The sequence below is a fragment of the Microcaecilia unicolor genome, chromosome 5, assembly GCF_901765095.1.
Source record: "Microcaecilia unicolor chromosome 5, aMicUni1.1, whole genome shotgun sequence".
NCBI lineage: Eukaryota > Metazoa > Chordata > Amphibia > Gymnophiona > Siphonopidae > Microcaecilia > Microcaecilia unicolor.
This window is the reverse complement of record NC_044035.1, coordinates 336,139,587-336,161,774: the sequence shown is the minus strand read 5'-3', so window position 1 is coordinate 336,161,774 and position 22,188 is coordinate 336,139,587. Positions and strand designations below refer to the sequence as shown.

Sequence of the window (22,188 nt, the reverse complement as noted above, 5' to 3'; positions counted from 1 at the left end):
GGGACTGTCTTTCTTCTATGTTTGTGCAGCGCTGCGTATGCCTTGTAGCGCTATAGAAATGCTAAATAGTAGTAGTAGTAGTCTCTTGTAACCAGAGCTAATATTGTGATGTCATAATGCCTCAGGCCACCAATAAGAGCCAACCTCATCAGTGATGTCACAATGGCTTGATTGTCCTATACTTGGCTCACTTTTATTACATAGCTCTTTGAGCAGGGACTGTCTTTCTTCTATGTTTGTGCAGCGCTGCGTACGCCTTGTAGTGCTATAGAAATGCTAAATAGTAGTAGTAGTAGTATATTTTATTGGGAACTGCTTAGGTGTAAACGGGGTATATGTTTTAAAATGTAAGCCACATTGAGCCTGCAAATATGTGGGAAAATGTGGGATACAAATGTAACAAACAAACAAATAAATAAACAACCTTCCCCCATATCACACAACCAACCAAGCAGAGTTTTTTCTAAAGCTAACAAGATGGCTGCTTATGTTTATTTATTTATTGCAGTTGTATCCCACATTTTTCCACCTCTTTGCAGACTCAACGTGGCTTACAGAGTTGTTGTTACATAAAGAAATAGCATAATCGAGAGTTAACAGTGGATATAAGAAAACAGTATTGATCATAGGCACAGGTGCCCATAAGGTAGCGTGGTCGAGATTTAAACAAGCAGATATATGCAAAAACATTCCTGATGATAGGTAGTCAGTCGTTAATAACGGGGAGGCATGATCATAGTTCATCGTTGATAATGGGAGATGTCATAGAATATAACATAATCGAAGTTTATAAGTTGTTAAGAGTTTCCACATACCGTACCTCCATTGATCTGACAGTAAATAGCAGAAACAGTTCCCCATCTTTAATCGTTATTGGTAGGAGAACAGAAGCTTTAGGAAGCAGCAAGTGAGAGAACTTATCACCAACATCATGTTTTCTTAGGATCTTCTTTATCTTCTCTTTTAGGCTTGTTACAACGAGAAAAAAGTACTTGTCACCGTTTGGAAACTGTTACAGTTCTGGTTTATTCAAAACGTTAAAAGAGAAAAAAATAGAAGCGGCACATTCCTATTCAGGAGATCTGGGGTTAATTTCTATTCCTCAGGCCAGCAAAGGGAAAGGGAGAGGGGGAGGTGTTGTCAATCCCTAGTCCGGACACAGCTAAACTTCTCTCTGCATACATAATTTGCACTTTCTCTCCCTAATTCTAGAAAGTTGAACACATTTGTACACACAGGTTGTAGAATACGATCAGTTGCATGTGTAACAATTTAATAAAGAGCCGATAACTGGTATTAACGAGCAATAGACTATAGTTGGTCTTAATTGTCATCCAATCCTGTGCAGAAGGAATGGATCCTCAGGAGCTTAGTCGAGATCGGGAGGCGGGGCTGGTGGTTGGGAGGCAGGGATAGTGCTGGGCAGACTTATACGATCTGTGCCAGAGCCAGTGGTGGGAAGTGGGACTGGTGGTTGGGAGGCAGGGATAGTGCTGGGCAGACTTATATGGTCTGTGCCAGAGACGTTGGTGGGAGGCGGGGCTGGTGGTTGGGAGGCCGGCATAGTGCTGGGCAGACTTATACGATCTATGCCAGAGACGTTGGTGGGAGGCGGGGCTGGTGGTTAGGAGGCCGGCATAGTGCTGGGCAGACTTATACGATCTGTGCCAGAGCCAGTGGTGGGAAGTGGGACTGGTGGTTGGGAGGCAGGGATAGTGCTGGGCAGACTTATATGGTCTGTGCCAGAGCCGGTGGTGGGAGGCGGGGCTGGTGGTTGGGAGGCGGGGCAACTGCTGGGCAGACTTATACGGTCTGTGCCCTGAAGAGCACAGGTACAAATCAAAGTAGGGTATACACAAAAAGTAGCACATATGAGTTATCTTATTGGGCAGACTGCATGGACCGTGCAGGTCTTTTTCTGCCGTCATCTACTATGTTACTATATGTAATTAGCAGTTATGCACATTAGGCAGCAGTTATGCGTGGACCTGGGGAATGGGGTTCGATTCCGGGTGTTGCCTAATGGCCAGCAGTGGGTTGCGATCCTGGGTTCAATTCCCTCTGCAGCTCTGTGTGACCCTGGGCAAGTCACTTAGAGGGGCATAATCGAACGTCGCCGGCCAAATAGATCGCCGGCGATCTATGTTGGCGGCGGCGCTACAGCTGGCCGGAACCGTATTATCGAAAAAGATGGTCGGCCATCTTTTTTTTCGATAATACGGTTTAGCCCGGCCAAATGCAGTGGAGTTCGCCGGGTTTGATATGGCCAGGTTTGTTTTTCAGCGATAATGGAAAGTTATGTCGGCCATCTCAAACCCCGGCCAAATTCAAGGCATTTGGCCGTGGGAGGAGCCAGCATTTTTAGTGCACTGGCCCCCCTGACATGCCAGGACACCAACCAGCCACCCTAGGGGTCACTGCGGTGGACTTCAGAAAAGCTCCCACGTGCATAGCTCCCTTACTTTGGGAGCTGAGCCCCCCAAACCCAATACCCACAAATGTACTGCACCCAGTAAAATTGCTCCAGGGACCTGCATACAGCCTCTAGGACTTATTGCTGCTGTATAACTTTGGCACACCAGTTCACACCTGAAGACTAATCTATCTGAAAAAGTCTTTTCTTGAAATAACCACGTTTACTCACAGTTAACTGCAGATCAGAGGTTGTGCCCCACTGGCAAAGAGTCCCCTGGTACTAAGATTAGCAGTAGGTCAGAGCTGGCACAATGGTGTACAATGCCCTCTTTCAGCACCATTCAAGGTAAGAACTACGTTCTCTAACGTGGGTAACACAGGAAAGGGGATTAAAACTGGCTTACAAAAATGGCCACTACCGCATGGACTACAACAGGAAACAAAACAGGGCACACTCTGACCCAGTTAGCAGAGGGGAAAAGCACCATGGGAGTAGAGCCCAGTACCCTACACCCAACACAATGCATTGCTAATGTGACTCTGCAGGGCACCTAACAGAAAAGGTGTCACACTCACCCGAGAGCCACATCGCAACCAGGCTGTCAGAGGATACAACACATTCTGCTGTCATGGAGGTGGGTACGGCATTTGAGGCTGGCATACAGGCTGGCAAAAAAGGTTTTTAGTTTTATTTTTTTAGTATGGAAGGGGGTTGGTGACCACTGGGGGAGTATGGGGAGGTCACCCCCCATTCCCTCCAGTGGTCATCTGGTCAGTTGGGGCACCTTTTTGAGGCTTGGTCGTGAAAATAAAAGGAGCAAGTAAACCAGGCAAAATACTGCTTAACGCCGCTTTTTTTCCCCATTATCGGCGAAAGCCGGCCATCTGGTAGCCACGCCCATGCCCGCAAATGTCCCGCCTTCGCTTATCTACCGATACGCCCCTTGAACTTTCGCTGGCGAAGCGACGGGAAAGCGGCGATGCTGTCAAAAATGCTGCTTTCGATTATACCGATTTCGCCGCTTTTAAGAAATCGCTGGCCATCTCCCGATTTGTGTCGGAAGATGGCCGGCGATCACTTTCGATTATAAGCTGGTTAGCCCTCCATTACCCCAAGTACAATCTAATACTACATTGTGAGTCCATTAGGGACAGTCCCAGAACCTGCAACCCCCCCCCCCCCCCCCAAAACTGTAAACCACTTATTTATTTATTTATTGGTCCACTTGTATCCCACATTTTCCCAGCTTATGTGGGCTCAATGTGGCTAACAAAGTTACAATAAAATTACATTATACAATAGCAAAAATTGGCAAGAGAAGAGAAGCTGACAGAAAGGGAAAAGAGCGGATAAACTAACAAAATGGGAAAAGAATAAGGGTGTTAAACAGCATTGTTGACTTCGGGGTAGGCTTTGTGGTCTAGTGGTTAGGGTGGTGGACTTTGGTCCTGGGGAACTGAGTTGGATTCCCACTTCAGGCACAGGCAGCTCCTTGTGACTCTGGGCAAGTCACTTAACCCTCCATTGCCCCATGTAAGCCGCATTGAGCCTGCCATGAGTGGGAAAGCGCAGGGTACAAATGTAACAAAAATAAAATAGATACTATTGGAGATTCTACATGGAATGTTGAGATTCTGTTGCTACTATTGGAGATTCTACATGGAATGTTGCTACTATTGGAGATTCTACATGGAACGTTGCTATTCCACTAGCAACATTCCATGTAGAAGGCTGCGCAGGCTTCTGTTTCTGTGAGTCTGACGTCCTGCACGTACGTGCAGGACGTCAGACTCACAGAAGCAGAAGTCTGCGCGGCCACATTGGTGATCTGCAAGGGCCGACTTCTACATGGAATGTTGGAATAGCAACATTCCATGTAGAATCTCAAATAGTAGCAACAGAGGAGGAGGAGTGGCCTAGTGGTTAGGGTGGTGGACTTTGGTCCTGGGGAACTGAGTTTGATTCCCACTTCAGGCACAGGCAGCTCCTTGTGACTCTGGGCAAGTCACTTAACCCTCCATTGCCCCATGTAAGCCACATTGAGCCTGCCATGAGTGGGAAAGCGCAGGGTACAAATGTAACAAAAATAAAATAAATACTATTGGAGATTCTACATGGAATGTTGCTACTATTGGAGATTCTACATGGAACGTTGCTATTCCACTAGCAACATTCCATGTAGAAGGCTGCGCAGGCTTCTGTTTCTGTGAGTCTGACGTCCTGCACGTATGTGCAGGACGTCAGACTCACAGAAGCAGAAGTCTGCGCGGCCACATTGGTGATCTGCAAGGGCCGACATCTACATGGAATGTTGGAATAGCAACATTCCATGTAGAATCTCAAATAGTAGCAACAGTGGAGGAGTGGCCTAGTGGTTAGGGTGGTGGACTTTGGTCCTGAGGAACTGAGTTGGATTCCCACTTCAGGCACAGGCAGCTCCTTGTGACTCTGGGCAAGTCACTTAACCCTCCATTGCCCCATGTAAGCCGCATTGAGCCTGCCATGAGTGGGAAAGCACGGGGTACAAATGTAAAAAAAAAAACCAAAAACCTACAATATCAGATAGGAAATCATACAAAGAAAGAACAAACAGCAAAATGTAGTAAAGCAGAGATAAACTGAGTATAAGAAACAACAAAAGAAAGGCAAAAGTCCCTGAGAATTAGGACAGCAAACTCTCAGTCTGGTGAAAAAGCAATTTTAAACTGTTTTAGAGAGGATCCGGCACGAAGTGTTAAAGGCATGGAATTCCAGAGGGCAGGTGCAGCAAAATAGAAAGCTCTATGGCTGGTCAATTCTAGAATTGCTTGATTGGGATTTGGGAGGACAAGGCGACGATCATTTAGAGAACGGAGACAACGCGAAGGAACGTAGGGGATGGTGAGGGAGGATAGGTAATCCGGATAGCCCACATGAAGGGCTTTGAAAGTGAGAAGAAGTGCCCGCAGCCACTGAGTTAAAGTTAAGTGCATAAATGTGAACTTATGCTAGCATTCTATAATGGCATTTAAGCACGAATACTATAACAGTCTAATCTTGCTGCCTAATTTTAGGCGCCCTTTTGAAAATTAACCCCACTGTACGCTGGTTAATCTCTCTTTGCAGTGTGGAGGCAAAGTGCTGCTGCTGCTACTTGTCAACACAGTGTCCATTTTTGGACTGCATCCACATTAATACGCGTAGACATGGTGCGTGTCTCCCGTGGTTTTCTCAGCAGTGTGTTGAGGAGGTTGTAAATTTGTATATTTGTATATATAAGTATTGCCATACTGGGAAAGACCAAAGGTCCATCGAGCCCAGCATCCTGTTTTCAACAGTGGCCAATCCAGGTCACAAATACCCGGCGAGATCCCAAAAATGTACAAAACATTTTATACTGCTTATCCCAGAAATAGTGGATTTTCCCCTAGTCCATTTAATAATGGTCTATGGACTTTTCCTTTAGGAAGCCGTCCAAACCTTTTTAAAACTCCGCTAAGCTAACCGCCTTTACCATATTCTCTGGCAATGAATTCCAGAGTTTAATTACACACTGAGTGAAGAAAAAGTTTCTCTGATTCGTTTTAAATTTACTACATTGTACCTTCATCGCATGCCCCCTAGTCCTAGTATTTTTGGAAAGCGTGAACAGATGCTTCACATCTACCCGTTCAACTCCACTCATTATTTTATAGACCTCTATAATATCTCACCTCAGCTGTCTTTACTCCAAGCTGAAGAGCCCTAGCCGCTTTAGCCTTTCCTCATAGGGAAGTCGTCCCATCCCCGCTATCATTTTAGTCGCCCTTCGCTGCACCTTTTCCAATTCTACTATATCTTTCTTGAGATGAGGCGACCAGAATTGAACACAATACTCAAGGTGCGGTCGCACCACGGAGCGATGCAATGGCATTATAACATCCTCACACCTGTTTTCCACACCTTTCCTAATAATACCCAACATTCTATTCGCTTTCCTAGCTGCAGCAGCACACTGAGCAGAAGGTTTCAGTGTATTATCGAAGACGACACCCAGATCCCTTTCTTGCTCCGTAACTCCTAACGTGGAACCTTGCATGACGTAGCTATAATTCGGGTTCTTTTTTCCCCACATGCATCACCTTGCACTTGCTCACATTAAACGTCATCTGCCATTTAGCCGCCCAGTCTCCCAGTCTCGTAAGGTCCTCTTGTAATTTTTAACAATCCTGTCGCGAGTTAACGACTTTGAATAACTTTGTGTCATCAGCAAATTTAATTACCTGGCTAGTTACTCCCATCTCTAAATCATTTATAAATATATTAAAAAGCAGCGGTCCTAGCACAGACCCCTGAGGAACCCCACTAACTACCCTTCTCCATTGTGAATACTGACCATTTAACCCCACTCTCTGTTTCCTATCCTTTAACCAGTTTTTAATCCACAATAGGACTTTTCCTCCTTTTTTTAAGGTTACCAGTATTTATAAGCCTTGCACACAGCCTGAATGGTTTGGTATGGGAGGTTTTTTTTTTTTATGCCTGTGAGGTCATTTCCTGTTAAATCCTATTATTTAAATAAGATAGGTAGAACTTTTCCTTCCATTTTAACCTTTTTACCATCATTCTCTGTGCAAGGTTATTACAAATGAAGCAATTTAAAACTTGCCAGTTATTTATTTTTACAGAAAGGTGTATTATTGTATTCTTCTTTTCTGTTCTCTAATACAGATTCTATTGTATGGTGGCTTTGGAGCAAGCTGTGCAGGGAGCCCTTGCTACTAATTTGCATCTGAATCTTGAGTTATTTAAACTTGCTTCTTTTTGTCTCTCTACGGAAGGGAGATAAACACCGGGAACTCATGCCTACTAATGAGTGATGCTCTCACAGTGAACTTCTTGTGGTTATTCTAAAAAGTTGTTAATTAGAAGTTTGGTTTGTGGTTCATCCTGAGTCTAAAAGGGAGAGAAAATAAAGACTCCATAAATTGAGAACTACAATGAAAGAATTCTTCTGGCTTTTGTTTGTGGCTGGTGTCCATGACAACATGTATGAAAGGAATATTTTGCAACAAAAGTTTGTGTGGTGGTCACTGATATACAAGAAAAAAGTGTTTTAGTGAGCTGAACTATATAACGAGCTTGAAATGCAAAAGAACCATTAAATGTTACCTAGTATTTTACCTGATTCTATCTTTTCTTTTCCCTTCTCCTGTCTTCATTTTTTACATCTCTCATTCTTTTCTTCCACATTCTGAGTGTTCTGTTTTAGCTGTTTCCTATCATGTCCTATCAACCCACTTCAGTGTTTTTCATTCTCTACCCTTCTCTCCTTCCCTTACCCTTCTACCTCCTTTTTCTCTTCCCCCCACACTATCCCCCTATACTTCCCCAGTTCCTCCCAGTACAAATTCCTCTTTTCCTCTGTCTTCCACACCCTTTTCTCTCCCCTATTCATCTCTCTTAGCCTTCTCCTTGGTCACTCGTTATACTTTCTGGGCTCTGAGCTGTCCAATGATAATGAGTATCTCAGGCTCCAAAATGTCCACCTTTCATCACATGGGAATGCATGTCAAAGGTGGACATTTCAGTCTTGATATTGCTGAGACAGCCAGGGTGTTGCTGGGCCAGAAAAACTAATTAATGAACATTTCCCTCAGGAGGCATATTTTCAAAGCACTTAGCCTTCCAAAGTTCCATAGAAGGCAATGGGGATGGGGGGTGGGGCCCTGCCTGGAGTGGCAATTACATTCCTAGGCACCTTATTGGGCAAAATAATGTAGATGGTCCATCTACATTATTCTGCCTAATAAAGTGCATAGGACTGTAACTGCAGGACCATTGTCTAGTACAGTGGTTCCCAAACCTGGCCCAGGAGACATCCAGTCAGTCAGGTGTCCTCAGGACATCCGTGATAAATATTCATCAGATACATTTGTATGCACTGCCTCCAATGCATGCACATTTCTCTGTAATATGTTCATTGTAAATATCCTTAACATCTGACTGGGTTTGGGAACCACTGGTCTAGTATGTCACTGGTACTGGGGGAATAGAGAAAGCAAAAAAATTCAAATGAAAGCTAGCCATCGGGGGGATATGCATGTTTTAGCGTGCATTCAGTTTGTTAGCATGCCTTAACATTGTTGTGAGCAAAATGCCAAAAAGAATGGGGTGAATTTTTTAGGGTCTTTTTCACCCCCACCCCAAATTATCAGCCAAAACCAATTTGCAGAGATAAAAGACCAAAGGCTATGTATGAGAAAGCAATAGGATTTATTCCTTATAAGAAAAACAATTCTTTTATTATTACTTGCCAATGCAGATACAATTGATTAGTTTCTCATGGGAGAGCAGCCCTGCTTGCACAAAGGTACTGGCTGTGACTGTCTCCCCAATGAAGTAGGAAGTACACTCATTTTTATATATCTATTCGGGATACAGGTAATATGACAGTAATTACACCTTATTGGATCTATGGTAATATAATGGCTAATATTTCTTAGAATTCTACTGTACGTGCTTGGCTGTTTTTAGCATTACTTATAAAGCTTGGTTATCTCCCTGTGAGACCACTCAGTTCTACATTCTGACCATATCTTCTTGGGTGTAACTGACTCTGCCCTGTTGGTAGGCCGCACCATCCTGTTATTGAGGTTTTTGCACCCTAGCCCCTTCCTCATTTTACTGCATGAGGGTGTCACAACAGCTCATGGGTTCTACTGTAACTCTAAAGTTCAGATTAGAGGTACAGACCTGTAAGCTTCTCTGTCATTTTGAACCCAAGTCAGACCTTGAACCAAAGCTCATGGCTGTAATGATAATAGACAGGGGGAAGAGCAATCGATTTCCAACACAAGGGTAAATGCTTATTGAACTGCGGTTTTGCCTGTACTGACGCTGTGACACTCCAATGCAATGTTCTAATGTTGGAATCTTTGGAGGGTGGATCATTGACAGTCACTTTAATGGATTGCTGGATTTTTATTTATTTTTAAATTGTCTATCAAAGAGAATTGTGCGACTCCTGAAGTAGGCACTTATCGCACCGAAACTCTGAACTGCGTCGAGTCCATTCTGATATTGTATATTTCAATAAACGTTTACCCTTGTGCTGGAAATCGATTGGTGTTCCTCCATTCTTTTTGGGGTTTTGCTTACATGTTTGGGGGTTCTTCTTCTCTTTAAAAATTTTGTGTGCATCAACTTATGAATTCTCGCGTACTGAAAAACATCATATTAAAAGGAGGGCATGAAAGATACCTAAAGTATGTCCGAATATGACTCCAAAACAAATATCTTTCCATGCAGATCCCTATTAGCCATGGGAATGCCTGACAGTGAACCAGGTCCTGTGACCCTTTGGCCACAGAATGAGAATTATTAAAGGTCAACAACATTCAGTCTTTTCGATAAACTGAACAACAGTGCACCAAGATTACTGACAGTATGAAAAAGTAGGATGACTATTATAGAGCTGTGGATGGAACGCACTCTTGATCTGTTTTGGGGTCATTCTCAAAAATTTAAGTTTTTAGACTTTTTTTTCTACTTACGATGTATAACGTGCGTCGGTTGGTTTTATGCAAGTTAATTCCTAGATTAATATGCATTAAATTCAATTTTTGCAGTAAATTTTTAAAGCTGGCAAATGAACTGAACATGTGCTAATGAATGCATATCCCAATGGTTCATTTTTATAATCTATTAGTGTAGAAAATGAATATCAAAACAAAGGAGTAAAGGAGTAGCCCAGTGGTAAGAGCACTAGGGAAGCCAGAGCTCAAATCCCGCTGCTGCTCCTTGTGATCATGGGCAAGTCACTTAATCTCCATTGCCTCAGGTACAAATTTAGGGGCTCTTTCACTAAAGCTTGGCATGAGCTAACATACGTGGCACTTATTACACTCTAATGTCTATTAACACGTGCTAAACCTTAGTAAAACGGCCCCTTAACCTTCCAGGAACAGGCAGAAACCCACTTTACCTGAGCCACCACTAAAAAAGATACGAGTTAAATATAAATAAATAAAAATAAACACACCGAGGTTCATCTAGTTGCCCAAATTCTTTCTGGCATAATGCCATAAGCTCTGGATTTCCCTTCACCAGTGGAAGGTCTCTGTACCTGACCCTGGTTTTCTTCAATTCTATTAATAAATATACCTCCTCATCTCTCCTGGGAGGCCGTTCCATGCATCCAGAAGTAACCTGAGAAAATACTTCTTCATGGAAAGGGTGGCGAATTCAAGGAATGGACTCCCGGTGGAGGTGGTAGAAACGAAAACTGTAACTGAATTGAAGAAAGTATGAAACAGGTACTACTACTACTACTACTTGACATTTCTAAAGCGCTACTAGGGTTACGCAGCGCTGTACAATTTAACATAGAAGGCCAGTCCCTGCTCAAAGGAGCTTACAATCTAAAGGACAAATGTACAGTCAGTCAAATAGGGGCAGTCTAGATTTCGTGAAAGGTATAAAGGTTAGGTACATAGGATCTCTAGGGGAGAGGAAGGTATTGAAGATGACATAGATGGATGGACTGGATAGATCATATAGTCTTTATCTGTCTTCATTTTTCTATGTAAATATTTTCCAGTGTTGCTCCTGAGTTTATCCCCATGGGGCCACGTACCTTATTTAGATTTGCATGTCTTTGAATGTCTCATCTCTCATTCCTCCCAACCTTCTCTTTTCTAGGGTACTTATATCTAGGTTCTATAATCTCCTAGCACCTAGCCAACATCTGGCTCTGGGCATGACACTCTAAAATAAGGTCTCGTCAATCACATGCCATAGCATCCAGCCCCATAGCTTTGCTCGCTCCCTGCTCTGCAAGAGCCATACACGCTTCTGTATGTGTTGCAGCATTTACCCCTAACAACAAGCAGTTGGTCTTGTCCAATCTCTTCTTGAGTGAACGCTGAACAAAAGTGAAAAAAAGTGACCATATAAAACAACTTTTGTTCAGCGTTCACTCAAGAAGAGATTGGACATTTCCCTCAGCATTCACCATACACACAAACGTGCAGAAAAAGACCTGCATGGCCAGTCTGCCCAAGTCACACTCATTATCAATTCATGATTAAATCAACAATCCAACAGGATTACTAACATTTTACTCGCTAAATTCAACTTTAAGATGGCCTTCCCCTTCTCCGCTGAGATACCCAGCATACCCTCCTTTTACTGTGTCAGAATTTAAATGCAATGATACCATTCTTACTAAAAGGTCAAAAGCAAGGTGGTGCCTTATAGATAAGCTCATGCCTCAATAAATCGGTCAGTCTATAACAGGAACATAGCCATATCTGCCATTTAGGGTGGGCCCTTAGTTAACCTGGGTGGGCCCTTCCCACCCTCACCCTCACCCCCGTACATACATACATAGTTTTTTTAAAACCTTTCCTTCTGCCTCTGCAATCGTCATCTCTCCCCCACACTCAGCATCTATCCCTCTCCCCCCTCCCTACCAGGCATCTGCCCATCTCTCTCTGAAACCACGCCCTCCTCAGTCTACCTCCAAGCCATCACCAGATGGGATTCCTGTAAGCAACCTCCACCAGCCCTGCAGGTTTCCCTCTACCATATCCCTTCCAGTGAAGAAACAGGAAGTGATGTCATTTAGGGTGGAACACAGTAGAGAGAAGCCAACAGTGCTGGCACAGGTCACTTGAAGGAATTTATGCAGATGACGGCTCAAAGGTAGACGGAGGGGGCAGAGAAGAGATAGGCAGCAGCCGTGAGAGAGAGAGAGAGAGAGAGAGAGAGAGGAGTGAGGCACCACCAATGAGATTCTTTTTTTTTTGGGGGGGGGGGGGGCACTAGACTTGGTGGGCCTGTGCCCACCCAGGCCCACCCTTAGCTACGCCACTGGTCTATAAGGCGTCATCTACCCCTGTTATTTTTGTCTCACCTTTGAAAGTTTACCATTCTTGTTAGGACTAAGCAGTACTGCAAAGTTTGGGTTCTGACAATTCGAGCTACGTTTTGCAACCTGGTTAGCTTACATCTCTTCAGAAGACTTGGACTCTTCTGCTTGAACTGTCCTTGGTCTTTCCTCGTCATTGTCAATTCTGCTGTCTTTGGTCGTTTCTTTCTGGCACATGGTCTTCTCTGGTCTGGACTGCTTTTCGAACCTTGCAGATCTAATGACAGGAATTTAAAATGTATTTGTACTGTACTAGATTTTAAATATAATACAGGGAATAGGAGATGGAGGATTAAAAAGATGTGGAAATACATTTTAGTTATGAATTTTACCCGATGTCCTGCAACCTGAGCAGTAAAAGAGTCTTTATCTCCACCCTCAAACTATGTTTTGAATTTTCTATTTTGTAATTTGTTCATAGAGTAACACAATGCAAATATATATATATATATATATACATATACAAACACAGACACCTATAAAAATAGCACTACATTTATATAGAATAAGCTTCACTAATGATTAAGGCTGCATTTTGATGAAAATTTTTAATTGTGATTAATCTCACAGGGATTGTATTTATTTATTTCCCACTGCGGCTCCCTGTGACTCTAGGCAAGTCACTTAACCCCCCCCCCCCCCCAATTGCCCCAAGTACAAAATAAGTAGTAATATGTTAACTGCTTTGACTGTAACCACAGAAAGGTGGTATATCAAATCCCATCCCCCTTCTCTTCCCTAAAGAACTGATAATCTCCCTCCCTCCCACCCCCATATCCAACATCTCTCCCTTCCTCTTCCTTCCCCCCCCCTCTCCTCTTTTCCAAGATCCATTATCTCTCTTTCTTTCCTGGGGCCCACAGCAGTACCTGGAGAGTGCAGGAGAGATGAATGAAGTTTTCAATGGCACTGTCCAGATAATTCCACTGAAAACTCCTTCTTACCTACAAATGCATTCAGTCTGTTGCCCCTCACTACCTCTCCTCCCTCATCTCCCCCTATGTTCCCGCCCGTAACCTCCGTTCACAGGACAAATCCCTCCTCTCTGTACCCTTCTCCAACACCGCCAACTCCAGGCTCCGCTCATTCTGCCTCGCCTCACCCTATGCTTGGAACAACCTTCCTGAGCCCTTACGCCAAGCCCCCTCCCTGCCCATCTTCAAGTCTTTGCTTAAAACCCACCTCTTCAATGCCGTATTCGGCACCTAACTCTTACCGTTCAGTAAATCCAGACTGCCCCATTTTGACCGCCCCTATCGGACTGACCGTTCATTTGTCTCTGATTGTAAGCTCTTTGATCAGGGACCGTCCCTCTATGTTAAATTGTACAGTGCTGCGTAACTCTAGTAGCGCTTTAGAAATGTTAAGTAGTAGTAGTATGGCTCCTTCGAGTGGCACTTATCTAAGTGAGAGTTGCTCCTGCCTGTTTAAGTATGGCTAAATAGTGACCACTGTTTCTTTTCAAACCCAAAAATGTATTTGGGCACCAGATACAAACACAAAGCACACTGCCCTCGGTACGCCACTGCTGCCCAGCCCTGGCCTTGTTCCCCAACTAGTGCAGCTACCATCAAAGCCCCACTCCAGCCCATCCAAATCTCTTCAGTCGCAATCAGGGCGCAGACCACAGAAGTACGCCCAGCACTGGCTTTGCTTCCCAATTACTGGTATTGCCATCTAATCATCCCCAAATTTATTTGGCTCCTTTTCTTCTAAACAGGATTATCTCACGCATTTCTGAACTCCATTAACATTTTCATCTCCACCACCATCTCCCCCAGGAGCGCATTCCAGGTTATCTACCACCTTCTCCATGAAAATATGCAGTCTGGGGGAATTCCATGAGTCACGTAATGCATGCGTTCCCCACTGTACTTCAGGACAATGATCTGATATTCAACCTGTCTTTCTCAAAACATTTTTTTGGTCTGAATTGATTTTGTAATTGATTGGCTTACCAGGTCTTTTCTTTAGATCTGCTCTGGTAAGTAGCTCACAGTAAAGTAGGTTTCTGCCTGTTCCTGGAAGGTTAAGGGGCCGATTTACTAAGGTTTAGCACGTGTTGATAGACATTAGAGTATAATAAGTGTCACGCACGTTAGTGGGTCAGGTATTCAGGATATGGGCAATGAATTTCCATGAACTATTCATTGTGGGTACTCTGAAAACGTGGCTGGCAAGATCTGTCCGAGGACTGGATGGAGAACCACACTGCCTTGCATAATCTAGAAGCCAACATTCAGTTTTAACATTCTTAGGAACATTGTCAGTGGTTATCATCACGAAGATCGCAAACTACTGACCCCCAAGAGCCTGAGCATGTAAGAATTACAATTTAAAAAGAGAAAGCGGGCAAAAACTGCAGGGGCTTTACATTGCTTCCGAGCAACATCCACAATTCAGAACCCCCGAATTGCTCCCGAGTGTGATCAAGCCGCTGTGTGCTTTGGGACTAGCCCAGACATAAAGGATATTCAGAAACTGCTGCATTTTCCTCGCATTACCTTCTCTGCTTCTGCTTCCGTATCTCTGTCACAACAAGAGACAGGAGGACTGTTAGACGTACGGCTTCTTAAAAGGGCAATGCTCACTCGCATCTGCTCCTGCGTGTTTAAAAGGGCGATGTCACTGTGCAGAGACTTGTAAAGGCTTCATCTTCACGGATTTTTTTTTTTTTTTTTTTAACGTTTGTACCCCGTGCTTTCCCACTCATGGCAGGCTCAATGCAGCTTACATGGGGCAATGGAGGATTAAGTGACTTGCCCAGAGTCACAAGGAGCTGCCTGTGCCTGAAGTGGGAATCAAACTCAGTTCTGCAGGACCAAAGTCCACCACCCTAACCACTAGACCACTCCTGCTACTATTTGAGATTCTACATGAAATATTGCTATTCCACTAGCAACATTCCGCCTTGCAGATCACCAATGTGGCCGCGCAGGCTTCTGCTTCTGTGAGTCTGACGTCCTGCACATACGTGCAGGACGTCAGACTCACAGAAACAGAAGCCTGCGCAGCCTTCTACATAGAATGTTGCTAGTGGAATAGCAACATTCCATGTAGACTCTCCAATAGTAGCAACATTCCATGTAGAATCTCCAAAAGTATCTATTTTATTTTTGTTACATTTGTACCCTGCACTTTCCCACTCATGGCAGGCTCAAGGCGGCTTACATGGGGCAATGGAGGGTTAAGTGACTTGCCCAGAGTCACAAGGAGCTGCCTGTGCCTGAAGTGGGAAAGGAATCAAACTCAGTTCCTCTTCCTCAGGACCAAAGTCTACCACCCTAACCACTAGGCCACTTTTCCACATTGAAGGGGAATATTGGGAAAAGCTCACACGAGGGCCATAACTTGCCCTCTATTCATACTTGCATGAAGCAAAACATCACGCAGAGCTGCCAAGTTACTTATTCCAGGAAGGAGACTTTTTGGTCAATCCAGGGGCGTAACCAGACCTCATGATGGGAGGGGGCCAGAGCCCGAGGTTGGGGCACATTTTGAGTGCCGTCCCACCGCCGCCCCCCCCCCCCACTTCCATGCCTCGCCTCCTCGCCCCCCCCCCCCCACCGCCTCGCCTCCTTGTTGCTTCCCCCACAAAAACAAATACATACCTTTGCTGGGGGGGGGGGGGTCCCCAACCCCCACCAGCCAAAGCCTTCTTCAGCACCAGTCTCCAGCGCAGCCGCGTTCGCTGCCCTGCTCTTCTTTGTTCTTGCTCCTCCTGTGCACGCTGGTGCTCCTTCTCAGTTTCACGTAAAGGCACGTCAGCCAAACCAGGGGCCCGGATGAAATTTGCAGGGGCCCAGGCCCCTGTGGGCCCCCCTTAGCTACGCCCCTGGGTCAATCCTGGATTTCTGCCAATTTCAGATAGGAGTAGCAAAGAGGTTAAGAGTGTCTAGCAGCGACAGAAGAAAAACAGAAAGCAGAGACTGGAAGTCCAAACAATTTTTTTATTTGTACAGACCCAAGGTGGCCACATTTTGCCAATTAAGGCTATATCAGGGGTAATAACATAACACAGCTAACCAGGAACAAAGAAAGGCTCAGCCTGGATAGCACAACTGATCATCCAAGATGACTTCTGTGAAGGAACCACTGCTGAAGTCCTCTTGGATGATCAGTTGTGCTATCCAGGCTAAGCCTTTCTTTGTCCCTGGTTAGCTGGTTTTATGTTATTACCCCTGATGCAGCCTTAATTGGCGAAACGTGGCCACGTCGGGTCTGTACGAATAAAGGACTTCCAGTGCCTGCTTTCTGTTTTTTTTTTCCTGCCAATTTCATCCTGGTGCATTATGGGACCTGATCGGGGCTGTGAAGAGACTGAGCCGGGCCCAGGACCCACCCCCTCCTCCAGGATCATCGCCGCTGCCATACCCCCCTGCCGCAACTCCAAACACTTTGGCTGGTGGGGAGCCCGAGGCCCCGCCAACAGAAGAAGTCCTCCTCCAACGCTGTTCTTCACTCCACCGCATTGCCTGCCCTGCCCCTGCGGCTGCTTTTTCTCTCACATTGCGCATGCTTGGTTTCAAAACCGAGCATGTACGGCCTGAGGGGAAAAGCAGCCGCTTGGCAGGCAGTGTGGCAGAGTGAAGAGCAGCGCTTGAAGAAGATTTCTTCTGCTGGCGGGGCCTGGGGGGGGGGACCCCCAACCAGCCAAACCAGAGGCCCTGGCCCAAAGCCCTACTGTGTCTGCTCCTCCCCAGCCTCCGGCGCTGGAGTTTTCTCTCTCCTGCTCCTATGGGGACGCAATCACCCGGGTCCTATCAGGAGTAGAAGAGAGAGAGAGAGAGATTCCGGCGCTGCCCCCCCCCCCCCCCCCCCCCCCCCGGAGGCCGGGCCTAGGGAGATTTGCCACTTCATTCAAGTTTACATCCCCTCCCCCTCTGTGGCCCTGGACCTGAATTTCAGTGGATAGAATGATGGACTTCACATACGACACTGCTTTGAGATGTAACCAGCCAAAAAGTCTCCCTTCTGGAGTTGGTAACTTGGCAGCTCTATAACATGGCGGATATATATTGCAGGAGCGATCATCACCCATGCCGTTTGCCACTTATTATTTCTGGTCTTGCAGTACATAAGTACATAAGTAATGTCACACTGGGAAAGACGAAGGGTCCATCGAGCCCAGCATCCTGTCCACGACAGCGGCCAATCCAGGCCAAGGGCACCTGGCGAGCTTCCCAAACGTACAAACATTCTATACATGTTATTCCTGGAATTGTGGATTTTTTCCCCAAGTCCATTTAGTAGCGGTTTACGGACTTGTCCTTTAGGAAACCGGCTAACCTCTTTTTAAACTCTGCTAAGCTAACCGCCTTCACCACGTTCTCCGGCAACGAATTCCACATTTTGCTGTGGAGCTTAAGCCGTAGCCAGTCAAAAAAGGCCAAGGACCACCCCTCCCATAAGAGTCTCAGTGCTCAGAATACTCCCCCTCCATAGGGCCGACAAGACAGTCAGCAGAAGCCAAGAAAGACAACCTCCCCCCCCCACCACCACCACCACCACGAGAAGCCAGCAAACCCCACGATAATAGGAGTCCACCATGGCCTCCCATTCGGCGGCAGAAACAACCGGCATCCGAGCTCTCAAGCCCCCACCTCACCCAACCTTCCTTATTTGATCTTCTTGTTCTCTTGAATTACAGCTCTGTTTTTTTTTTTAAATTAGTTTTGCTTTTACTAGATTGTACCATAGCTCTTTTTTCCAGAGAGATGTTAGCCAATCTGTTCCTATAATAAACCCATGTCTACCACCCGCTAAGGCTGTGACATAAGCCCATTTCCTTTTTTCACTGAGAAGCTTACTTTTTTTTTTTCTGTAGTACAGTGCTGAAATATTTGAATGTCTTCCTTTCTCTCTTACCTAGGAGATTATCGGGCTGATTTTCGAAACAGAAAAACGTCTAAAAAGTGACATAAAGCAGCATTTGGATGTTTTTCTCACAAACCCGTCCAAATCAGTATTTTGGAAACTGGGCTCCTGCCCAGTTAAACCATGCTGAATGGACCAGCTGCTGATATTCAGTGTTATTTAACTGGACAGTACTGCAGAATATTGGCTCTAACCAGCTATGTCAAAACTGAGCAGTGGAGGGGCAGTTCGGGGGGGGGGGGGGGAGTTGGACAAGAGTCGAGTTATGCAGGACAGGAGTCAGCAATATTTAGTGTCACTGCCTAGGTAGCTAAGGGGTCCTTTTACTAAAGTGTGCCGAGAGGTGGCTTGCGCTGGTGTAGATGTGTGTATTGGACGCGCGCAGGTCCATTTTTCAGTTCACCTGCAAGAGAGATCTTTTTTTCTTAGCCAAAATTGGATGTGCGGCAAAATAAAAATTGGCGCACGTCCATTTTGGGACTGAGACCTATCCTAGAAGTGAAGTCCTACGCGATAACCAGGTGGTAAGCGTCAGTTCGTGTACCAGGGGCGTAGCCAGACTTCGGCAGGAGGGGGTCCAGAGCCAGAGGTGAGGGGCACATTTTAGCCTCCCCCCGGCGCTGCCGACCCTCCTGCCATTGCCGCCCCCCCGCCCCCACCAACTTTGGACCCCCCCTGCCGACGACCCTCTCGACCCCCCCTCCCGCCGCCAACCCTCCCCCGCTGTCGCCGTCGCCTACCTTTGCTGGCAGGGGACCCCAACCCCCGCCAGCCGAGGTCCTCTTCTTCCTTCGTTCTGTTTCTGAGTCTGACGTCCTGCACGTTGTACGTGAAGGACGTCAGACTCACAGAAACAGAACGAAGCCTGGCTGATCCGCAGGGCTTCGTTCTGTTTCTGTGAGTCTGATGTCCGTCAGACTCAGAAACAGAATGAAGGAAGAAGAGAACCCCGGCTGGCGGGGGTTGAGGTCCCCCGCCAGCAAAGGTAGCAGATGGGAACGGTGGGTTTACGGCAGGTTGGCGGCGGGAGGGGGGTCGAGAGGGTCATTGGCAGGGGGGTCTAGGGCCTAATCTACGGGGGTCCAGGCCCCCATGGCCCCACGTAGCTACGCCCCTGGCGTGTACAGTGCTGATTACTGTTTGGTTAGCGCCACACGCTAGAAATTTTCCAGGGCTCGTAGTGGGCGCGCTGAGAAAATGAAATTACCGCCCAGGCCACGCGGCAACCGGGTGGTAATTCAAAATTGATGCGCGTAGGACGCGCCTACACAGCTTAATAAAAGGGCCCCTAAGTGATCAGAAAGGATTGCACGAAAGGCTATCCTAAATTTGGTTACTTAGCTATGTGGATGCCAGTACTGAATATTGGCCAGCATCTGCATAAATTCCAGGTAGTGGCCTGAAGGTTCCTCTGTTTTACTCTCCCTCCCCCCTGAACAAGAGCATACCCCCTCCCAATCCCTCTCAAAAACATAGGGCCCTTCCCAACCACCCCAACAAGATTGTACCCTCCTCTTGACCCACCTCAACAAGAGCCTGGCTCCTCCCAGACCTCCCAACATACCTTCCCCCTTGTGAAGTTCTTCCTTCCATGCACCTCTAGGCTCTCCTGGGCCTACCTTAGCATCTATGATGGTCTAGGGCAGTGATTTTCAACCTTTTTCATCTCATGGCACACTTACAAAGCACAACAATTGTGAAAGCACAGACTCACACCATCAGCTTTTTCAGGATATATATATCCATCTTTTTTCCAGCCCCCTCTCTGCACACCTGCACAACGCATCTTTTTTTAAGCCTCTTCCCTGAACCCACATTCCATCCATCTTTTTTCCAGCCCCTCTCCTTGCATACCCACATGATGCATTTTTTCTCAACCCCCCCTGCACACATACATCATCCATCTTTTTTCCAGCCCCCTCCCTGTACCTACACACCATCCATCTTTTTTCCAGCCCCCCTCCCTACACCCACACTCCAGCCCTCCTATCAGTCCTCATCTGAGACAACAAACACTTACTGCTTTGGTGACAAAGCAGGGTAGCTACCACTGTGCAAGTCCTCTGAGTCCTCCCTTCAGTAATTCAGTGCTACTTGCTCTCTGCCTCGGCTGATGCAGCAAGGCTCACCCTGACACATGCACAGGCCAGCTGCTCGTAGGCATGTGCCATTAGATCAGGTGACCTCTGATGCCACTGGCCCTTGCATGTGTCAGGGTGTGCCTTGCTGCATCAGCCTGGGCAGAGGGCAAGTGCGGCTGCACTGAATTATTGGAGGGAGAAGGAGGAGAAGGCAGTACTGGGACATCTTGGAGGACCCTGAGTATGTATGTGGTCACCTAGAGGCTCATACACTCCCGCAGGGGGAGAAGCAGGAAGCTCTGCTGATCCAGAGCCAAATCATCACTGAGAGCCGGTTGCAGAGCTGGTGAAGGGCAGGTCACAGGATTGACCACGACATGCATAGAGAGCCTCTGCGGCACACTGGTTGAAAAACGCTAGTCTAGGGGGTAGGTTGGGCAGGAGCAAAACCCAGTCTCACCTGTCCATGTCGGCTCTGGGTGCAAAATGGAGGCCATGACCTCTAAAAGTAAGGTTCATGGTACTACCACTAGGGGGGGGGGGGGGGTCAGCCTTCCATATAAGGCAAATTGCTGGTGACAGCATATGTCCTGTCCAGGGGCGTATCTGCGTGGGGCCACAGGGGCCTGGGCCCCCGCAGATTTCGCCCTGGCCCCCCTACCGCCATCAACCCTCCCCTCCGTTGCTTACTTTTGCTGGCGGGGGACTCCAACCCCCGCCAGCCGACCCGAGATCTTCTTTAACTTTCTTCTATCTTCGTCCTCCGCATGGCCGGCGACGTGTTGCTGCTGTTGTGCAAAGCTGAAATCAGCTTTGCACAACAGCAGCAACACGTCACCGCCAGCTGAAGAAATATTTTTAAAGGTAGGACTCGGAGGAGGAAGCGGATCTCGGCTGGCGGGGGTTGGGGTCCCCCGCCAGCAAAAGTAAGCGACGGCGGGGAGGGAGGGTTGGCAGCGGGAAGGGAGGGGGGTGTCCGGCAATGGCGGGGGGGGGGGGGCTAAAATGTGCCCCCTCCCTCTGGCTCTGCCCCCCCTACCGCTGGAGTCCAGATACGCCCCTGGTCCTGTCATACCCGGATATCTGTATCTATTTCAACCAGTGATGGTCAGCACTTTAAAAACCACTGACTGCCGCTAGCTGAATATCCCTAAGCTCCACCGGCGGAAAATATTGGCAGTCCACCATACTTCACCTCACTGCATTCAGCAGCAGCAGTGTTCCCAGATGCTGATGCTGGTACCTCGTGCGTGCTCAGTTCTCGCACATGTTGATGGAGTCTTAAAATTGTCCACTGAATAGCTGTATCATTATTTAAAAATGTACATACTGCCAATAACAAGAAATTGCTTACAGAAATTTACAAAACAAACAATTATAAAAGCAGCACGCAAGGTTACATAAAACAATTTAAACCAAAAGCAACAAGGAAAGAACTATCATTATGAAATTACTCAGAGCTCTGTTCTGTCCTAAGAACACCAATCTTCTCTTATGCTAGAATTCACCAAGGGTTAATCATTTTCCAAAAGGTACTATGGACTTTAATCAGTAGGTTGTAAGGGCAAGTCTAAAAATGATCACCATTTACATATCCCCCCCTCCCGGTGTCCCACACTTGTTTGGATTCCACACTTTTTTTTTCTGGATTTTACTGTACGGCTCCTCTTTTATTGAATTCACTATCTGTCCATGTCAGCTTAGAGCTTTCGTATCCAAAATGTTTTAAGTGCTCTGAAAACATACATATACTGGTTTGCTAAAGCATTTGCAGGTCCAGCTAAGGGGTAGTGGTGCCCATAGCCAATTTCCTATGGTGCTTCCCCCCCCCCCCCCCCCCACCACCAAACAGTCCCATTATTTCTGGCTCCCTCTAATCCTCTGCGGGTCTAGCATCTCTCTGTGCTTTGGACAAGCATCCT

At 46.5% G+C, this 22,188-nt stretch overlaps 1 protein-coding gene across 7 annotated transcripts in view; it reads right to left on the bottom strand.

Moving 5' to 3' along the window:
• The window catches only part of NUDT7 (nudix hydrolase 7), a 39,841-nt gene extending 18,230 nt beyond the window's left edge, over window positions 1-21,611 (bottom strand). The window contains exons 1-3 of one of the 7 annotated variants that reach the window (XM_030202642.1): window positions 21,462-21,611; window positions 12,388-12,525; window positions 821-968 (exon numbers count right to left, since the gene is read on the bottom strand). In XM_030202642.1, coding sequence (XP_030058502.1) covers window positions 821-968; window positions 12,388-12,485 — 246 coding nt within the window. In that variant the 5' untranslated portion in view covers window positions 12,486-12,525; window positions 21,462-21,611. The other 6 variants (XM_030202644.1, XM_030202640.1, XM_030202639.1 and 3 more) reach the window with 6 other exon arrangements.
• Window positions 21,612-22,188: the final 577 nt, after the last annotated feature.